A 20,771-nucleotide genomic window follows, 5' to 3' on the forward strand; every position below is an offset into this window, starting at 1 on the left:
AGGAACTGGGACACTCTTCACAGAAGGGCAGTGGCCAAATCTACTCCCCTCAAGTTGCGAGACCCCCTTGGAGGCTGTCATCCTACTGCAGAAAGCCGAGCCCTCATGAGCATTTCACCTGATGAGGTCCTTCCCTGCAGAAACCTCACCAAGAACTGGAACCTAAATGATTTTCTTAAATAAATGAAGTATATTTTAACTCATCCCTCAGGCCAACACTCTGGGTCTTGCATGTGGACCGTTTAAATGTTCTGGCAATTTTTTTTATTACTCAAATGAATGTATCACATCTATAGTTGTATAATGATCATCGCAGTCCAATTTCATAGGATTTCCATCCCACAACCCAAGCACATCCCCCACCCCTCAAACTGTCTCCTCTGGAGAGCATAAGTTTTTTACTATCTGTGAGTCAGCATCTGTTCTGGCAATTCTATTAACTCTAAGTTTGCTAAAAGGAGTTGAGTACAAAGACAGAAGCCTCAAGATGTGCTGAGGTTCAGCAACTCTCAGAGAGAGGCTGGGAAAGGGGAGTACTGTTTTCATTTCTAATGCTTGAGTAAAAGACACTTTAGGGTGTCAAGTTACAGAAGGGATGTGCTGGTTCTCTCCTGGGTGCTGCTCTGTAGCAGTTAGCCTTCCCTGATGTCCTACCTGGCATGAGCCTCCACCATAGCACCTGTAACTTCCTTGTCATCGTATCTGCACATTCCTCCCAACAAACCTGCAAAAGATCCCCAAAGCTAGAAATCATGGTTGGCTGGACTTGTAGCCTCAGTGACCAGCAGGGGTAAAACACAATAAAAAACGTGACGGGAAATGAATGGCCACGTCAAAGACTCCTCCTCTGTCTGTTACACCCACAGCAAGGGACTCTGGCATCTCAGTGAAACACCAGGAGTGGAGTGCTGGCATGTCCTGTTTACTGTTCGCCAAGGCCCGTAAGAGGCTTATCAGGACCCACGCACCTGGAACACATGCACCAGGCACAGCAGGGAGGGGGGAATGTCTGGAGCTTTGATGGAACATCCTAAGACACAATACTAGGCCTCTTATTTAGCTACTTTTTAACCAATGCAGAATGCAGAAGAGAGATGTAATTAAGAGGGATTTCAGGGACCAGGAGGGAACAAGAGAGGAAAAAATGAAAAGAACTTTTTAACCTTGAATCTTTTTCATCCTAACCTTTACCAAAGCAAAGTCCTGGGCCACTCTAGACACCCTTGAATCTGCAGAAGAGAGATATTTTCCATGACCTGGCACCTGATTATAAACCCTCTGCTTCCCCTGCTCTCAACAGCTGTCTGGCATAGTAAGTTGATTATGTGAAGTTAAAGAACTGAGGGAGTTCCCTGTGTGGCTCAGCAGTAACAAAGCTGACTAGTATCCATAAGGAGGAGGGTTCGACCCCTGGCCTCACCCAGTGGGTTAAGGATGCAGTGTTGCCTGTGGTGAGCTGTGGTGTAGGCTGGCAGCTTACAGCTCCGATTCGACCCCTAGCCTGGGAACTTCCATATGCCGTGGGTACGGCCCTAAAAAGACTAATAATAATAATAATCAAAGAGCTGAGGAAATAAGGCTTTTTTACAGTTTCCTCTGCTAACCTGGCTCCCCTGGAGAAGACAAAAATGAGATTTCACACTGAATTAGCCTTGTCTTAAGGGAGGCAATTCCATTCCATTGATCCCAAGATTAGCCCTGGTTTTAACCATCTGACCCTGTGTTGACCTTATGCTTTGAAAAGAAATTGTTCACAGACTGGTAGTGAAGACGGAAGGAAACCATCTCGATGTGCTCTGAGAAAGGAGCAAGGAAACACAGTTCATTTCTGTAAGACTGCGTGACATTTCCAAGTTAATGGGTGAAGCACAAACACAAGGCCCTAATTTTAGGACAGTTTTTTTTGGGAGGGTGGGGAGTTTCAACATTCCTGAATTTGAATAAAATTTCTCTAAGGACCACAGAATGTAAAATGCAACATAAAGTTAGAAAGAATTTACATTATAAAGAGCAGAACAACCTAACAGTATGGAGACTCAATATATATTAGGTATGTAATATAAAAAAAAGGCTGCTTTTATGTTTCTCAAATGTATCATTAAAGAAGCCAATGACAGCGCTCTTCCCCTTGCATCTCTTTACCAGATGCGGCTGCTTCTTTTCAGGTCTCTGCCTCTGTGTCCTCCTCGGCCTCCCCCTGTCCTAAGCCCACCTTCTCTCTGCCCCATCGCCAGCCCCCATCAGTGACCCCCTCCTTCGGGGATTCCTCACCATCCTACCCCACGACAGGGCCGTCACATCTCTTACTGCCCAGTGTCCCCCAGAGGCCCCACTGGAACCACCCTGTTCCTGGCAAGGCCTCCTTCTAGGCTCCTGGGACCAACTTCTGCCTTCAACTCTCCCTGCTCCTCACCCAACTCAGCGTGTCTCTCCTGTCAGTCCCACATCTCCTCAGCCCCTACCTGCGGCTCATTCCTCCTCCTGTTCTTCCAACGTCTCACCTCTCCTACCTCCAGGTCACACCCCTACGGCATCATCTCCCTGTTAGGCCCCTGATTTAAAAAAAAAACAAACCATAAAGTGGTCCCTCACCACTTAGAAACCACTCAAGGGTCACGGCCTGAGGGTAGTCAAACAGCCTTCACAATCTCAACTCACCTCACTCTTTCAATCAGAAATCTTTTTGTGTTCTTTTCAAAAGAAACAATAACATACGTTTTATTATAAAAAATTTCAAATATTAGCAAAAGTAGAAAGAAGAGTACAATTAATTCTTCCTTACCTATCACCCAGGGTTGACACTCATCACATAGCTAATCTTGTTTCAACCACACGCCCACTTTCTCAATCTTGTTTCAACCACAACCCTCACTTTCTCTCCCCAGTGAATTATTATTATTTTTTAAACATTTTTTATTTTTTGCTTTGTAGGGACATACCCACAGCATATGGAGGGTCCCAGGCTAGGGGTCTAATCGGAGTTACAGCTGCTGGCTTATGCCACAGCAACGCCAGATCTGAGCTGCATTTGTGATCTACACCATAGCTCACAGCAACAGCAGATCCTTAACCCACTGATCAAGGCCAGGGATAGAACCCACAACCTCATGGATGCTAGTTAGATTTGTTTCCACTGCTCCACGATGGGAACTCCCCCAGTGAATTATTTTAAAGCAAACTCCGTAAAACAAAACAGAAGCAGACCTACTGATATAGAAAACAAACTAGTAGTTACCAGCAGTGAGAGGGAAGAGGGGAGGAGCAAGAGGCTATTAAGAGGTACAAACTACTACTGTAAAATAACTAAGCCACAGGGTATACTGCACAGTATAGGGAATAATTGTAATAATTTTAAATGGAGTAAATCAATCAAAACCCTAAATCACTATTGTACACTTGAAACTAATAGTGTTACTCAACTACAGTTTAATAAAAAATAAACCAAGGAGCCAATCCCACATAGCCTGTCATTTCAGCCCTAAGTACTTCAGGAAGTTTCCTTAAAAGATAAAGCCTCTTCAAAACAATAACACTATTATCCCCCAAAAATTTTTGTTTATATTATTTCTTAATATCATTAAATACAGAGACAGTGTTTAAAGGTCCTCAATGATTTCAAGTAACCTCTTGATTTGTTTAAACTGAGATCCAACCAGGTTCAGGCTTTGGATCAGGGTCTCTGACTCTTCAAAGTTCTTTTCCTCTGTTACCACCTTCATTGTCTATTCTCCACCAGGCGCCAGCCCAAACACACATCACACATTCCCCAGCAAGGCGTTGCTCACACTGTCCTCAGAACCCTAAGTGTCCTCAGCCTCCACGCTCTCATGTCCAAATACCACTCCCCTTTCCCAGCCTGACCTGAACACTGCCGCTGCATGAAATCTTTCCTGATTGCCGTCAGCCCATCCAAGCACAAGCCATCTCCTACAGCACTCTGTCTCTACTTCCCTTGGGGCATTTACTCGTTCCTACTCTGCACTTAATCCTTCTCTTCCTTCAATCATTCCTTCCTTTCCTTCTCTTCCTTCAATCTTCTGTAAGGTAGATTTATCTGATTTATCTTCATTAACTTTGAAGAATTGAGCACAGTACCTGGTACATGGCAACTGTTAAGTAAAAAAAAAAAAAAAATCTATAAATGTAAGTGTAACTATGACGAGGTATCCCTTCACACCAATCAGAATGGCCATCATCAAAAAGTCTAAGGAGCTCCCACTGTGGCTCAGCAGGAATGAACCCAACTAGTTTCCATGAGGATCTGGATTCGATCCCTGGACTCGCTCAGTGGGTTAGGGATCCGACGTTGTCATGAGCTGTGGCATCGGTCGCAGATGTGGCTTGGATCTGGTGTGGCTGTGGCTGTGGCATAGGCCAGCAGCTGTAGCTCCGATTCAACCCCAGCCTGGGAACTTCCATATGCTAAGGGTACAACACTAAAAAGCAAAAAAAAAAAAAAAAAAAAAAAAAAGTCTACAAACAGTAAATGCTGAAGAGGGTGTGGAGAAAATGGAACCCTCCTACACTGTTGGTGGGAATGTAGATTGGTGCAGCCACTATGGAAAACAGCATGGAGCTTCCTTAAGAAACTAAAACTAGAACTACCATTTGATCCAACAATCCAACTCCTGGGCCTCTATCTGGAGAAAACTGTTATTTGCAAAGATATATACACCCCGATGTTCACTGTAGTACAATTTACAATAGCCAAGACATGGAAGCAACCTAAATGTCTATCAACGAGGACTAGATAAAGAAGATGTGGTGTATATATACATATAATACAATGGAACATCACTCAGTGATAAAAAAAAGAATGAAATAATGCTATTTACTGCAACACAGATGGACCTAGAGATTATCACGCTAAGTGAAGTAAATCAGATAAAGACAAACATCATATGATATCACTTATATGTGGAATCTAAAAAAAAAACCATACAAGTGAACTTATATGCAGAACAGAAACAAATTCACTTTGAAAACAAACTTACGGTTACCAGAGGGGACATGTGGGGATGGGGAGAGCAATGGATTAGGGGTTTAGGACTGACATATGCACAGTGAGGTATATGGAATGATTGGCCAATGGGGACCTGCTATCTAGCACAGCGAACTCTATTCAATATTTTGCGATAATCTATGTGGGTAAAGAATCTGAAAAGGAATGGATGTGTGTACATGTGTAATGGAATCACTTTGTTATCACAACACTGTAAATCGACTAAACCCCAATAAAACTTTTTAAAAGATAAATTTAAAAATAAAAATAATACAAATGGAGAACTGAAGGATGGTAAGGATATCTCACCTATCTTCACCCTCCCTCCTCTTCTCCTTCACCCATGCATTTAAGAGCTGGTTGATGTTTAACTGCTGTAAGCTGGCACTCTCAAAGTGCCGGATGGTCCAGAAGGGATACTACTAACACATAACCAAAAACAGCTCTTTTAACATCTTCAAAATACCTGCAGCTTTTAGAAGCAAAATTAGTGCTTCCAAGATCAACATTAACATTCTGATATTATTTCCAACAAACAAGATCTGTGAATTTTTACAGAAACAATTTTAACTCATAAGTGAGTCCCTAAAACATTCTAATGCCTGGCCATGGGGTTTCTGGGACTCAAAAGCATCTCCTCTTTCCTCTACTCACCTCTCTGGTCCACAAACGTTTACCAAACACCTAGTAAATGACAAGCACATTGGGGATGCTGAGTGGGAAATGATGACTCGAAGTTCTTAGTATGACAGGGAAGATAAACGCAAGTACAAAATCTTCAGCAATTGCCAGTCCTTGGAAACTGTAAGGTCCAAGAAGCAACCAGCAAGTTTTTAGAGGAGCTGGAATTTGAGCTGAGCCTACTTTCTGAGAAATCTGAAAATAATGATCACCATCCGTGCTTCTCTTTTGCACAACGAGGACAAGAGGAGTTGGGGAAAGAAAGGGGCAGAGATGAAAAGCAGCAGCTAACAGCTGTGGACGGACTTCACGTCACTCCCAGACGACAGTCGTGCTGACTATCCATGTCTGCACATGGATTCCAGCCACTGCCACAAACCCAAGGAGAAAGAGGACATTTCTTCCCTTTCAAACTGGGAAGAGTATAAAAGAATGTAACATAGGAAAAAGTATGTTATGAAAAACAAGGGGCAAAAGTCCTCAGCAGTCCTTTCAAAGATTGTGTGACAGAGTCGTCTTTGTAACAGAACATGAAGCTCCGTGCACCTGTGGGGAAGGAACTGAAGCAGCTCACCTAATGTCCCAAACCACTGCTCTGATGGGAAGGCACGTGCTTCCCACTGCACGAGGACACCCGCGTCACCAGGGCACTCAGGACTTCTCCTCTGCTGAGCAATCAGTCAGTTCTTGGAAAGGGGTGGCTGGCTGGGTCTACAGAAACCACTTTTACACAATATCTGTTTGGAATACCTATAAAATATTCTTAATAGAATGTGACAGTTCTCACCAAATGTTCTAGAAATTTAAAACTTTTAGTGCTCAAGCTCAGGCCAGGATGAAGTATTTGCTAGTTGATAATGATAAAATAGCACTTTAGGGATTTTTGGCCCTGGGGCAGGGGCAAAAATTAGAAAAACTGATGCCAGGAGGCTGGGCTGTCTCCTAAGACTTAACAAGTAAATAAACCTTTTAACATAATGCAGTTCTTTAAAGAAATGTCAGCTTTTAGTCACAGTTAGGTGAGCTTTTCCCCTGGGGCAGGGAAAGACTAAAGGCCAGTGCACAAATTGAAGAAAGACTAGTAAACTAAAAACATATATTTAATTCATGCTCCTCCAAGTAGTTAATACTATTAAAATTCCATTATAGAGTACCCTGATGTAAATACTGTCACAAAAAGGCAGCATCTAGTCACTACACTGGCAATTTTTTCCCACTAAATATGATTCTGCCACACGTGTTCAGCAAACACCTTCAGAAGTGAAAGCTAACAAGGTATAAAAACACAATCATGATCCTCTTTAAGAAACTGCACGGAAACTCAAAAGCGAGACAGAGAAATTCATAAAGCAACAGAGTCCTCAAAGATCACCCACATCCTCATCGGAGAAAATCCAACAGGAGCCAAATACCAGGGTCTGAATGCCCAGTTAAGAGAAGAACTGATTTTCACTTCCTTTTGCTCATCAGATTGCACAGATGGGACTGTGTACTAGCCACTGTGCCAGGGACAGGCCCAAAGAGACAAAGGTTACACACGGTCAACCTGCAGATGGCTTGTGTTTGGTCTATACAATTCTTTTTGGATTTTTTCCTAATTTGAAGCAATACCTGAAAGTCAGGAGATCCAATAATGCAACGGCCTACGTCTGTACAGATTATTTCCATACCACCAAGATCCTCTTTGACCTGCCCTGGTTCCCTTCCCTGCTTGTAACACATGACAGCAGAGGACCTTGAAACTTCTAACGAAATATCTTACCCCCATCAGTGGCGCGTGGGATTTCCTTTCAGCCAATCCACTATGAATGTGCCCAACACCATCCTTAACTACCCTTCAATGAATAAAGCACATCAACTCAAGCTTTGACCTAAGGTCTGAAGGCGGTAAAGACATGACGGGTCCGAAAGAGAATCATTTTACTCAGTAGCCTGTTGGCATGTGCCCCACAAAGCAAGAGCATATAGAGCCAAGAGCAAGGACAACGGGCTGCTGCACGAAAGGAAGGAGATGGAAAAAACAAACATGTCCCTGCAAAGCCATGAAAATCAAGTCTTTCATCTTCTCCCTCAAACAAAACCAAATCTCAAAAAAGCTATGATAGGCAAATCAACAACAGGCTTTTTTTTTTTTCTAACCGTCTTAGTTATAATACCCGCAAACAGACTATTTCCCAGACATTTTATTGTTACAACAAACAAACCCATCTTTCACTTCCTGTCATTTGCAATTACCACGTCATCACTGAAAATCAGTGTATCACTGCGGAGCGCAGGGGAAAGACAGCCTACGGGCTCTGAGCTGTCACTGTAATCATCACAGAATAAACAAATATCAAGAGCTCTTTCTTCACCATCTTTAAGCTGTATTTTGCAGAGAAGCTAAAATATTTACACTCTGTAATTCCTACCTTTCTCTAAAGATGGCATGATATTTCAAAACATTTTCCCCTTCAAAACACTCCTTGTCTCTGCAACGAGAGGTCCCACACCAAGGACTTCAACATAATTTAGAATCTATTGTAGGAGCCAAGAATTCAAGTGAGAGAAAAATCATCTTGCAGGGGTTTGAGCAATTCAGCCCATTAACCCTCTCGTAACTTTGCTGAGAAAAGAACCTAAATTATCTCGCAAAAGGCTTCACCTGTCAGAAGGAACATGCTGCCAGGGCAAGGGTGAAGGACTCCAGAAATCTGGGTCCTGTCTGCAATCCCGCCCCCATCAGCAAAGTCACGCAATGCCCTAGGCCTCCGACCTTTAGGAACCCTGGTGAGGTTTCCTGCTGAGCCCTTAAATCTCACCAAGTGCGAGAACTTTTCGCCAGTGCCCTTAACAATTTTTAAGTTTATAGACTTAAAATGGTCAACAGTAGAACCGCTGAGTTTATTCTTCGTGAACACGGTCTAGATCCATGATCTGTCTCGGAAAGGAAGGCAAACAATGGGCCTGGTGGGAGAGGTGGGCCTGCCCTCCTTGGCACCCCTGCGCTCTGGCCGCCACCCACCTTGGTGGCCTCCTCCACGCTCTCCCGCAGGGCTTGCAGCTCGGCGTCATACTGCTCCTTCAGCTTGTCCATCTCCAGGTCGTGGCTGGAAACTTCTTCCTTCAGGGCCCCCTTCAAGGCGGTGAGTTCACGCTCCCGCTTTCTCAAGAGGTCTTCCTGCTCCTCCTTGGCAATGAGCAGATCCTGCAGGTCCTGCTTTGCCTGTAACAGCTCCTAGAGAAGAGGCAACACAAAGGGAGGTGAGGACGCAGCAGCTTACCTCGGCCACCCGCACAAACAGCTGCACCCTCCCCTGTCCTCCTGCTCTCTCTCCTCACTCTGAGCAAAGGCTGAGCCCCTCGCTCCCTCTCCCCATTCCCTCTTCAGAGGCCAACGTTCCCCCTGATTTGACTAGCTTAGCCTTTCTGAGATGTGATTTAATTCGAGGGGCACAAGGGAACTGATTTTTTTTTTTTTTTTTTTTTTTTTTTTTTTTTGCTTTATAGGGCAGCACCCAAGGCATGTGGAGATTCCCAGGCTAGGGGTCGAATTAGAGCTGTAGCTGCCAGACACAGCCACAGAAACAGCCACAGCAATGCCAGATCTGAGCCGCGTCTGCGACCTACACCATAGCTCACAGCAATGCCAGATCCTTAACCCACTGAGCGAGGGCAGGGATCAAACCCGTGTCCTCATGGATACCAGTCGTATCCATGAGGGGCACTCCCAGACAAAGGAACTGACTTAAGTTTCAGGGCTCTGAGGGGCCAGGCAATTATTTGCATCTCTTCACTACATGCAATGGTCTGAAGCCCTTGCCAATGGCCTTCATGACCCACTGCTCTGTGAGGGACGTGCTGCCCTGCTGGCCTCATTTACTTCACCCCCGGAACCCTGTATGAGGTCAAACCCTTAATCCAGGACCTTCACATTCTCCCGCCCCACTGCCTCATGAACCTCACTGGTCAAGAGCTAAGTCACAGAACTGGGGCAACAAGTTCCACCATAAATAGCATCACCTACACCCAAGTGTGTCCTGTCAAGGCTCGGGGTTCCTTTCACATCACCGCCCCCATCAGAACTGCTCAGCTCCCCTCAAGCTTGGGCTCCCCATCCCAGCAGATGCCCTCAGCACTCAGCTGGGACTTCAGCTTGACTGCCTGGCTCATGTCTGCACACTAGCCGTCCCCCCAACCTGAAGCCACTTCAGAGACAAGCTTTCTGTCCCTTGCCAGCCTGCTCCAACTTTTTACTAATCAGTTATCTTTTCTTTCATTTTGTTCTTTTTTGTTTCCTTGAATCTATATTCTTTCCCTTGGAGCACAAGAATCCTCTGAGTTAAGGGCAAAAACAAACAAGCTTTACCACCAGACTTTTAAAAGGGTAATTTCTATTCACTGCCTATAATTCTTGACTGCCTTGTCTACTCTTTAGTCTCCTACAAATGGCAGACTTCTGTTCCTACTCTTTATTTTTTTTATTTTCCCACTGTACAGCAAGGGGGTCAGTTATCCTTACATGTATACATTACATTTTTCCCCCCACCCTTTGTTCTGTTGCAACATGAGTATCTAGACAAAGTTCTCAATGCTACTCAGCAGGATCTCCTTGTAAATCTATTCTAAGTTGTGTCTGATAAGCCCAAGCTCCCGATCCCTCCCATTCCCTCCCTCTCCCATCAGGCAGCCACAAGTCTTTTCTCCAAGTCCATGATTTTCTTTTCTGAGGAGATGTTCATTTGTGCTGGATATTAGATTCCAGTTATAAGTGATATCATATGGTATTTGTCTTTGTCTTTCTGGCTCATTTCACTCAGTATGAGAGTCTCTAGTTCCATCCATGTTGCTGAAAATGGCATTATGTCATTCTTTTTTATGGCTGAGTAGTATTCCATTGTGTATATATACCACATCTTCCAAACCCAATCATCTGTTGATGGACATTTGGGTTTGCTCAACATTGCTGATTATAAGAGAAATGCAAATCAAAACTACCATGAGATACCACCTCACACCAGTCAGAATGGCCATCATTAATAAATACACAAATAACAAGTGCTGGAGGGGCTGTGGAGAAAAGGGAACCCTCCTGCACTGTTGGTGGGAATGCAAACTGGTACAGCCACTATGGAGAACAGTTTGGAGATACCTTAGAAATCTATACATAGAACTTCCATATGACCCCGCAATCCCACTCTTGGGCATATATCTGGACAAAACTCTACTTAAAAGAGATACATGCACCCGCATGTTCATTGCAGCACCATTCACAATAGCCAGGACATGGAAACAACCCAAATGTTCCTACTCTTTAAAGACTACCCCCTCAAAGGTCATACTGACCTCTTCATCTCCGCTTCCAATGGCCTTTTCTCAGTCCACCTACCTCCTTCAAATTCTCCTCTGCCTTGCAGTTGAAAGACATGGCACTGTTTGCTTCCCTCAGGCCACCCTTTCTGTGACAATCTTCTCTGGCTTTTCTCTTCCCTCTTCCCCCAAGCTAAGAAGACCCCCAGGAATATGACTTTCCATGCTTCATTCTTTTTTGGCAAGCTCATCAACTTTTTCTCCCCAACTATTAATTCTACATAAATAACTCCCAAACCTTTACCTCCAACCCTTATCTGACATCAGACCTGCAAGACAGCTCCACTTGGAGGTCCTTCTAGCACCTCTGATTCAGGAGGTTTACATTTCTTGTTACAATTCATTGTGGCCTTTCCTCTCCCTTTGCCTTTTTTCATTGTTCTTGGGAACAGCAGAAGCTTCTCAGCAGCTCACAACCTCAGGCTCTTAGCAACAACCTTGGTCTCTCTTGTCCCTACCCCTCACAACCAAGAGCTTAGTTCTGTAACATCTTAGTACCTTTCCCACACCTCCCTGGTTTAGACTCTCATCCCATCCAGCCCAGGTGGTTGGTAAGGGTTATCCACCTCCAGTCTCTCACCTGTGACCTCTATCCCATCACCCACACGACATCCTCTTTCTGGGGTGCCCTTCGTCCCTCTCAATCCCATCTCTCCTTATCTTTCAGAAAACCTCTCAAGACAGGTTCTATATGACCTCCTCCAAGAAGTCTTCCTTGAATCCTTTTCCTGAACGTCCACCTCACTTGAGCTGCACCTTTTTTTTGTTTTTTGTTTTTTTTTTGGCTTTTTAGGGCAGCATATGGAGGTTTCCAGGTAAGGGGTCTAATTGGAGCTGTAGCTGCTGGCCCACACCACAGCAACATGGGATACGAGCCACATCTGCAACCTACACCACAGCTCACAGCAACGCCAGATCCTTAACCCACTGAGCAAGACCAGGATTCGAACCTGTTGCCTGGTGGATACTAGTCAGGTTCACTTACCACTGAACCATGACGATAACTCCTGAGCTGTACTTCTCACAGCACTTGATACTCTTACACTGCAGTCCTTATATATAGCTTTGATGTTCTCATCTCCCCTAATGGTCTATCAGCCCCTTGAAAGAAGGACACTGACCTGATTTTTTTTTCTTTTTTGGCTGCATATGGGGTTCCCAGGCCAGGGATCAGATCTGTGCTACAGTTGCCACGTAGGCCGCAACTGCAGCAATGCCAGATCCTTTAATCCACTGTGCACCATGCCAGGGATCCAATCTGTATCCTAGCGCTCCCAAGATGCTGCCAATCCCATTGCACCACAGCAGGAACTCCAGATCGGATTTTTTTTCTTTCTTTTTTTTCACAGCTGCACCTGCAGCACATGGAAGTTCCCAGGCCAAGGGCTAAATCAGAGCCACAGGTGCTGGCCTATGCCGCAGCCACAGCAACACTGGATCCAAGCCACATCTTCAACCTACGCTGCAGCTTGACCTACACGGCAGCTCGTGGCCATGCCTGGTGAGGCCAGGATCGAACCCACATCCTCGCAAACATTATATTGGGTTCTTAACCCACTGAGCCACACGGGAACTCCAAATTTATTATATTTTGATGCCTGGATCAATGACATTGGGAGCGGGCCTGTCCTAGACATAAATAAACATGGATAGCTGGATAGCACAGCAGGAGTCTGGAGATGTCAGAATTCTAAACTCATCCATCCTTCCACTCTAGGCTTCTGAGTAAGTAAATATCTTGTCCTCTCAGAGCTCCTGGGGAACTGGAGGGATGTTTGCCACCTGGGATCTAAGACCTTTCCATTCAAGATGTACGTCACCGATGAGGGGATGAAACTACTTATATCCATTTCAGAATAACTGACAATGGAATCGCTTTTCTTTGCTCTTGGATATGCACATCCATTGAGCCAGGGGAACCTCTGCAATCCCAGAGTGGAGCTGCACTGCAGAGACTAAGAATTAGTCCTTCGAGAATCTAGCTAGCAGGCATACTAAGCTCAGATACAACTTCCAGGAAATCATCCAGGCAACTAGAGCCACTCTGGCTTCTCCAAAGTGCCAAACACAGAACACACAAGCCAATTTTATGAAAATATACCCCCCATCCTGATATTTATTAAAGGAGATGCCCTGCTGCTGCCGCTGTCCAGCCCTCCTTAGAGAGTATTAGAGACACCTACCCCCACCCCCACCGCCAGTGTCCCAGTGCCACTGGCTATCCGTCTAGGTCTTCCTGGAGCCTCCTGCCAGCTTCTTCCCAACAACCCTTGTGAGCACTCCCGTGCCCCCTCACCACCCCCCACTCCCCGCCATTTCCTGCTCTTACTCTCACAGATTTCTCAATTGTTTTGGATGATAAGGCAGTTCCTCTTTCTACACTTATTTTTTCCAGGATAAATCTGTGTTTTTTGTTGCCTTTTGTGTACCACCACCAATGCACGTCAAGAACCGAAGTTTTTAGGATCCATTCTACACCGACATACTGTTATCTGAGGCTGTGGTTTAAGTGGACTCTCTTGCACAAATCCAATCAGATTACACCTCACCCTATCACTGAGTAGCACTTGAAGCTTTCCAGAGTAGAAACCAATAGGCACATACAGGAGATTTTAAAAACTTCATCACCCTGGTGGTAAAGTCAAAGAAGTAAGAGAAAATATATAAACCTCAGAATATAATAAACATCCATTAGAGATGCACGTGCCTCACCAAAGGAAAACACCAGCCACTCAGAATCCGCACTTTCAAAACCTATATGCCTCCAGGCTGGCTGCACACATGAAAGTATAAGAAATGGGGAGTTCCCGCCGTGGTGCAGCGGAAACAAATCTGACTAGGAATCATGAGGTTGTGGGTTCAATCCCTGGCCTAGCTCAGTGGGTTAAAGGTCCAGCATTGCCAAGAGCTGTGGAGTAGGTCAAAGATGCAGCTCAGATCTGATGTTGCTGTGGCTGTGGTGTAGGCTGGCAGCTATAGCTCTGATTCAACCCCTAGCCTGGGAACCTCCATATGCCCTAAAAAGCAAAAAAGGAAAAAAACAAAAAATAACAAAAAGAAAATATAAGAGATAAAGACCTTCTGTGGATGTATATGCGTAGCTGGGGGGAAAGCTAAAAAATTAACTGTGATTGGTACTTACTACATGGTAAGAATTAGGCTAAGCATTTCTAAAAACCCTAGGAGATGAAAATTACTATTGTCATTCATAAATGAAAGAAAAAAAAAAATCCTGGAGCTCTAAGATGCTAACATGCCTAAGACCACACAGCATGTAAGTGGTAAAGCCAAGACTGGAACCAGGTTGGCTATGATGCCCATTCTCCTCACTTCACAGCCTCTGCAGGCCTGACAACAAAACTACCTGCTCAGCAGGGGCTGAGCTTAGGTCTCTCAGACACAAGTGAACAGAGGACTGTGTTTGGCTAGAAGGGCCTGCTCTCTTTCTAAACTAAAGCAAAGAAACCACCAGGAATCTGAAGAGATAAGAAGGAAAGCTGAGAAGGAAAGGAAGCACACACTGGGACCCGGCTGTCATGAGCAGCAGCAAGTGCCTGTCCTGACAGCAGGGGCACTGAGACACACACACCAGAAGGTTCAGAGTAGCAATTCATTTGCCCACACAAAGACGAACTTCACACACCACCTACTCACAGGTGATCCATGTCAAAATGAGGGAAAAAAGCTGAGCTAGATGGTCTTTTGCATGACTGCTTCCCAGAAGTTTTACAGAGTCTCTATGTCTGGCTTACACTCATTCAAAAGACAAGTAAAGTTCTTAAATCAAAACTACAGGAGCTCTTGCCATGGCATAGTGGGTTAAGGATCCATCTGCAATGGCTCAGGTCGCTATGGAGTCTCGGGTTCCACCCCCAGCTCGGTGCAGTGGGTTAAGGATCTCGTGTTGCTGCAGCTGTGGTCTAAGTAGGCAGCTGCAGCTTAGATTCAATCCCTCGCCCGGGAACTTCCATATGCTGAGGGTGCAGTCAAAAAAAAAAGAAGAAAAAAAAAAAACCTACAGCTGACAGCATTACTGTACATGGAATGGATGGTCAATGGGGACCTGCTGTGTGTAGCACAGGGAACGCTACCCAATATTCTGCAATAACCTGTGTGGGAAAAGAATCTGTAAAGGAATGGACATGTGTATACACATAACTGGATCACTTTGTTGTACAACAGAAATTATCACGACATTGTGAATCAACTGTACTTCAATAAAATCTTTTTTTTTAAAAAGAAAAAAAAAAAACAAAAAACCTATAGCTGACAAAAACTGTCATTTTCCCCCCAGAAGGATGGCCTGGAAAGTGTAACACAGCTGGTGAGAACTATGATTTTTTTCAGTTGTTTTTCTATTAAAATGTGTATAATGTTGAGTAACATTATGACGAAATAAACCTAAACTATTTCAGAGGCATAGCCTATCACCAGACCAATACTATTACATAACCAGAATATTTTACTGATATCTAAGTACTTGTGTCTTGGTCATTGTCAGGGAAAAAGACCACAAGATTCTGTTGGCGCCTCTGTCCGCACTATAGGCCCCCATCAAAGACAATCTCTGATAACTAGAAAAACCCAGTCATGGGACTTAGAGACATGTTCACCCATCACTCCCAGAAATACACTCATGGACAAAGGAGTGACTAAAAAACTCGAGTTCGGATTATTTTCATATCTTGAGTTAAAAAAGAAATTTAGAACCATTAGTTGTTTAATTAAAAGTAACAAAGTCATCCTATTCTTGGTCAATTATTTGGCTTCACCTAAGAAAACAGGGTATTTTCTACTATTTCTTTTCTTCTTCCTTCTTTCCTTTATAAATTTTATTCTCTTAATGTTACTTTATTGCCTCCATATAGAGACCCAATATTATTTAGCAGAATGTGAAGTAGTAAAAGATATTTCATAAGAAATCTTATGCATTATGCAGGCCTCTCAAAATATAGGGCCTTCAAGCTTTTTCAAACATTCAAAAGCAGAAGTGTTTAATGTTCACCGTGTTTACCAGTCTGCTCTAAGCCAAATACTATGGAATACTTGGCCACAACTATAATCTGTTATCAGATTCCCTTTTTATTAAGATATGAGGAATAAACTGCAAGTGACAGGGAGATGGGGTCTATTTTATTACTGATACAGAAACCATAGATTATTTTTAAATGTTACTGACACGTCAAAGGAAACTGATTAAAAGAGTGAGGACAATTTTCCAGAGAGAGAGAAATCCACTTTGGCATAGAGAAGCTAACAATGTCCTAACTTATCTTGCAGAAAGCCAGCAGTAGATGATATAGTTCCTATTACAGGAAAGAGGCAAATAACTAGAAAACCAGCAACATCAGGAACATTGTTAAGCAAAGAGGTGCTCTGTTTTCTTTTCCTGAGTCTCACATTATCAGTCTCTGCATGAAAACACAATTGCCAAAACTGAAGCTCATATCCCAGTTACCACTATAAATAAGTCAAAAAGCTAACTAATTTAACTATGCTCAGTTAATATATGCCCAGTATACTGTGTTTAAAGAGGCAAAGAAGTTACTGTTCTTTTCAAAGTTACTTCCTTTTTAAAATTCTTTCCCTTCTCTCTCTTTTTTCTGGGTTGCCCCCTTGGCGTTTGGATATTCCCAGGCCAGGTATTAAACCTGTGTCACAGCAGTGACAATGCTGGATCCTTAACGTGCTAAGCCACCAGGGAACTTCCTAGAATTATTCCCCCTTTTTAATGGTGATATTTTTAAATTAAATTAAATATTGAAATTTATTCATTTCCTCTGTTGCTTGGCACTGTGCTAGGCATTAAATGTGGGAAGAAGCAAACAAAGATGATATGCTCTTGAATGAGCTGCCGAGTAGAAGAAAGACTGGCATAAAATAAGAGCAGGAGTTCCTGCTGTGGTGCAATGGGATCAGTATTCTCTTGGGAGCCCTGGGGTACAGGTTCGATCTCTCAGCACAGTGGGTTAAGGATCCAGCATTGCTGCAGCTGCAGCTCAGGTTGCAACTACAGCTCGGATCTGATCCCTGTCCTGGGAGCTTCATATGCCACAGGGCGGCCAAAAAAGAAAAATAAAAAAATTTTTTAAGATAAAAATCAGAGCAAAATTTAATGTGCTATAGAGAATCTCAAAGGACAGAAAATATCTGGGGAAAGGACAAGTAACAAAGGTTTTGGTTACTGAGAAAATTCAGCAACTTAAGAGACTTCCCAGTAGCAAAAATAATAGGCTTCCCTTTTAGAATCAGTGAAGTTTCTACACAAGGAATAAGAGACTGTGATAGAGTCTCACCTTTTACGTAAATATATTTATGAAGCTACATTTTTTTTGCCCCCCCCCCTTTAAGTACTGTACCCACAGCTCATGGAGGTGCCCAGGCCAGGGGTTGAATTGGAGCTGTAACCACTGGCCTATGCCACAACCATGCCAGATCCAAGCTGCATCTGCGACCTACACCACAGTCCATGGCAACACCAGATCCCCATCCCACTGAGCAAAGCCAGGGAATGAACCCGCAACCCTCTGGTTCCTAGTCAGATTGCTTTCCACTGTGCAACTACAGTAACTCTAATGAAGCTACATTTTTATTGATAGATATAACCAGTGATATCATTTCTATCATTAGAAAAAATTTTAATATGTAAAAAAATACATGTAAAAAGCATTCACATTTTTTCATAAAAAGAACAAATGTAGGAGGATGATTAAGTATATACTGTCTATTATATCCTTAAAAATGAAATACGAAGGCTATAAAGTATAATAAAGAAAAATATTTCTGACTTACTAACTTTTAAAGTTGGGTATCTGGAGTTCCCATTGTGGCACAGTGAAAACAAATTCAAACAGTATCTATGAGGATGTGGGTTCGATCCCTGACCTCACTCAGTGGGTCGGAGATCTGGCATTGCCATGAGCTGTGGTGTAAGTCACAGATGTGGCTTGGGTCTGGCATTGCTATGGCTGAGGAGTAGGCCAGCACCTGTAGCTCTGATTCAACCCCTAGCCTGGGAACTTCCAAATGCCAAGGGTGTGGCCCTAAAAACCAAAAAAATAAAAATAAAAATAAAATCAGGTATCATAACTGTAGAGACACTGTAATTGTCTCCACAGTATAGATGAAATCTATCAATGAAAAGGGAATTAAAAAATGTGGAAATAAAAACAGTTTAAGGTGTTAAGAAAATGTTTGTTTTTTTACCACCACCCCATCTTAAAATTTCATTTTATGTGATTTTCCTAACACTTCAGTGATAAAGACATTTTCAAAGCCCCATCCTAATGTACCTTGTCATTGTAACCTTGGGGCCTGCAAAGACAGAACCAAGAGAAGCAGAAGAATATACCAGAAGTGCAGCGGTTTTTAAGCAATCACTGGATAAAAAGAGAAAAACCAGGTGGTAAGGAGCAGGCCCGAGGCTTTCTCAGGAGAAAAGGGGTTTCAGCAGAGACAGAGAGATGGTGTTGTGGGGAGAAGAGAAAATGACCCCTTCTGCCCATGGGAAAATGGATTCACAACAAGGCCTCTGCCAGTGGCCAAAACTCCACTCTCCTCTCCAGCCACCAAGTCATGGGGAAGAGAGACGTTAAGTCCTAAAGACCAGGAAGAGTCCCTCCTGGGAAACGACTCCAAAACCAAACATGGAAGAGGGTGAGAAATCAGCTGTCAGTGGAGACACAGGGAAATGCAGGAACTTAGGAGACAGCAGCTTTTGGCCCCAAGAAAGGGACAAAGACAAGATCCAAGCCCTTAGGGGAAAAGCAGTAGAAAGTGAGTTTAACAAGTTACCTTGATTTTCTCATGGTTTTTTCATTTGTTTTGGCTTTGTTCTAAACTGTGTATCATTTATTTGTTGGGCTGTTGCTACAAACCAAAGCTTATAGGGCACTCAATTTCTAAGCTATGCCAAAAATACAGATGATGCCATGTTACAGCAAATATCAAAAATCTAAACAGGTGAAGTTCTGTTTTTTGGTTTTTTTTTTTTTTTAATCTCCCCAATACATTATTTTTTTTCTACCATACAGCATGGTGACCCGGTTACACATACATGTATATATTCTTTTTTCTCATATTATCATGCTCCATCATAAGTGACTAGACAAAGTTTCCAGTGCTACACAGCAGGATCTCATTGTTAATCCATTCCAAAAGCAATAGTTTGCATCTATTAACCCCAAGCTCCCAATCCACCCCTCTCTCCTCCTCCACCTTGGCAACCACAAGTCTATTCTCCAAGTCCATGATTTTCTTTCCTTTGGAGAGGTTCATTTGTGCCACATATATATCGCAGATATATATATGTGATATCATATTCTGATCTTCAGTTAGACCCATTCCCAAGGGGGAAAAAAAATGGAGATGTTCAAAACCTTTTCTTACTCTCCAGACATTTCACACGTGTGTATCTAATATCTCAACAAGATGATAAAAAAAACCCATTATATATAATTAACAAATGAGAGCAAGAAGGAGTCAACCCTATCTACTGACTCAGAGATTGGTAACAGTTGAGTACTCGATAGGGGACAGACTGATATGGGCAAAAGCCTGTGTACAGAGCAAGCAGATTTATTCATTCAAAATGCATCCAGCCAGCCAACAAATATTTTCTGAGTGCTGTATGTCCCAGGCACTAGAGTAGCTGCTGAGGATATAGTCCTGAGCCAACTATCACCAACTCTGCCCTCTTGCAACCTAAGTGTCTTATGGGAGCTTTAAACAAATAAAACCTACCTGTAACAAGTGCAGTGTGATCATTAATATAATATTAACATCTTTTAAATGTTTTTCCATAAATTGCATTACTTACAAGTATTTTTACTCAAAGTTTAATCTGAATATATTAGCATTTAGAGCTAAACTCAAATTTACTAGAAATACACAGGAGAGCAGAGCAAATTAATGGACATCATAAGGAAGCAATCAGAAAATCCAGAATGTCGGAGTTCCCATCACGGCACAGCAGAAACAAATTCGATTAGGAACCATGAGGTTCGATCCCTGGCCTCGCTCAGTGGGTTAAGGATCCAGTGCTGCCATGAGATGTGGTGTAGGTTGCAGATGTAGCTCGGATCTGACGTTGCTGTGGCTGTGGCGTGGGCTCTGATTTGACCCCTAGCCTGGGAACCTCCATGTGCCACCAGTATGTCTCTAAAAAGACAAAAGACAAAAAAAAAAAAAAAAAAGAAAGAAAGAAAAAAGGAAAATCCAGAATGTGGGGCATCAGTCTGGTGTCTTCATAAGATCAGTAGGAGGAGAGAAAAAGGTCAGGGCGTAGAAGATGGGGGGAACAAGGGAGGCTATACTAAGATAAATGAACTCTGAAAGTGTTAATAACAAAAGCAACATGGGATTCTTGACTGAATTCTGGCTTGACAGAAAAACAACCACCATAAAATACACCTGCAGGACAAATTTTGAGTAAGGACCAGATATTATACAATATAGCAATTAATTTTTTAGATATGATAATAGTATTGCGGTAACAAGAAAATTCCCTTATTTTTCAAATGCAAGTGGAAGATTTTAGGGGTGAGAGGTGGTATTTACTGAACCATTTCAAAATAAATTACAGCCAAGATGAATAGATACACGAAAATAAAAAAAAAAAGAGGAATGGATGGATAGAAGAAAACAATGGAGTAAACAGGGCAACATACTGATAACTGTTGAATTTGGACTGGAACTCTATGGGAGTTAATGCATTATTCTTTCTACTTTTCTGTATGGT

General features: G+C 43.1%; 1 protein-coding gene across 5 annotated transcripts in view; it reads right to left on the reverse strand.

The window, feature by feature from the left end:
- The window catches only part of CGNL1 (cingulin like 1), a 204,184-nt gene that overhangs the window by 77,943 nt on the left and 105,470 nt on the right, over positions 1 to 20,771 (reverse strand). For all 5 annotated transcript variants that reach the window (XM_021094667.1, XM_021094676.1, XM_021094685.1 and 2 more), the window contains exon 8: positions 8,688 to 8,900. In XM_021094667.1, the coding sequence (XP_020950326.1) occupies positions 8,688 to 8,900 (213 nt within the window). The remainder of the gene's footprint in view (positions 1 to 8,687; positions 8,901 to 20,771) is intronic.

Source organism: Sus scrofa, chromosome 1 (assembly GCF_000003025.6).
Source record: "Sus scrofa isolate TJ Tabasco breed Duroc chromosome 1, Sscrofa11.1, whole genome shotgun sequence".
NCBI classification, from domain to species: Eukaryota; Metazoa; Chordata; class Mammalia; order Artiodactyla; family Suidae; genus Sus; species Sus scrofa.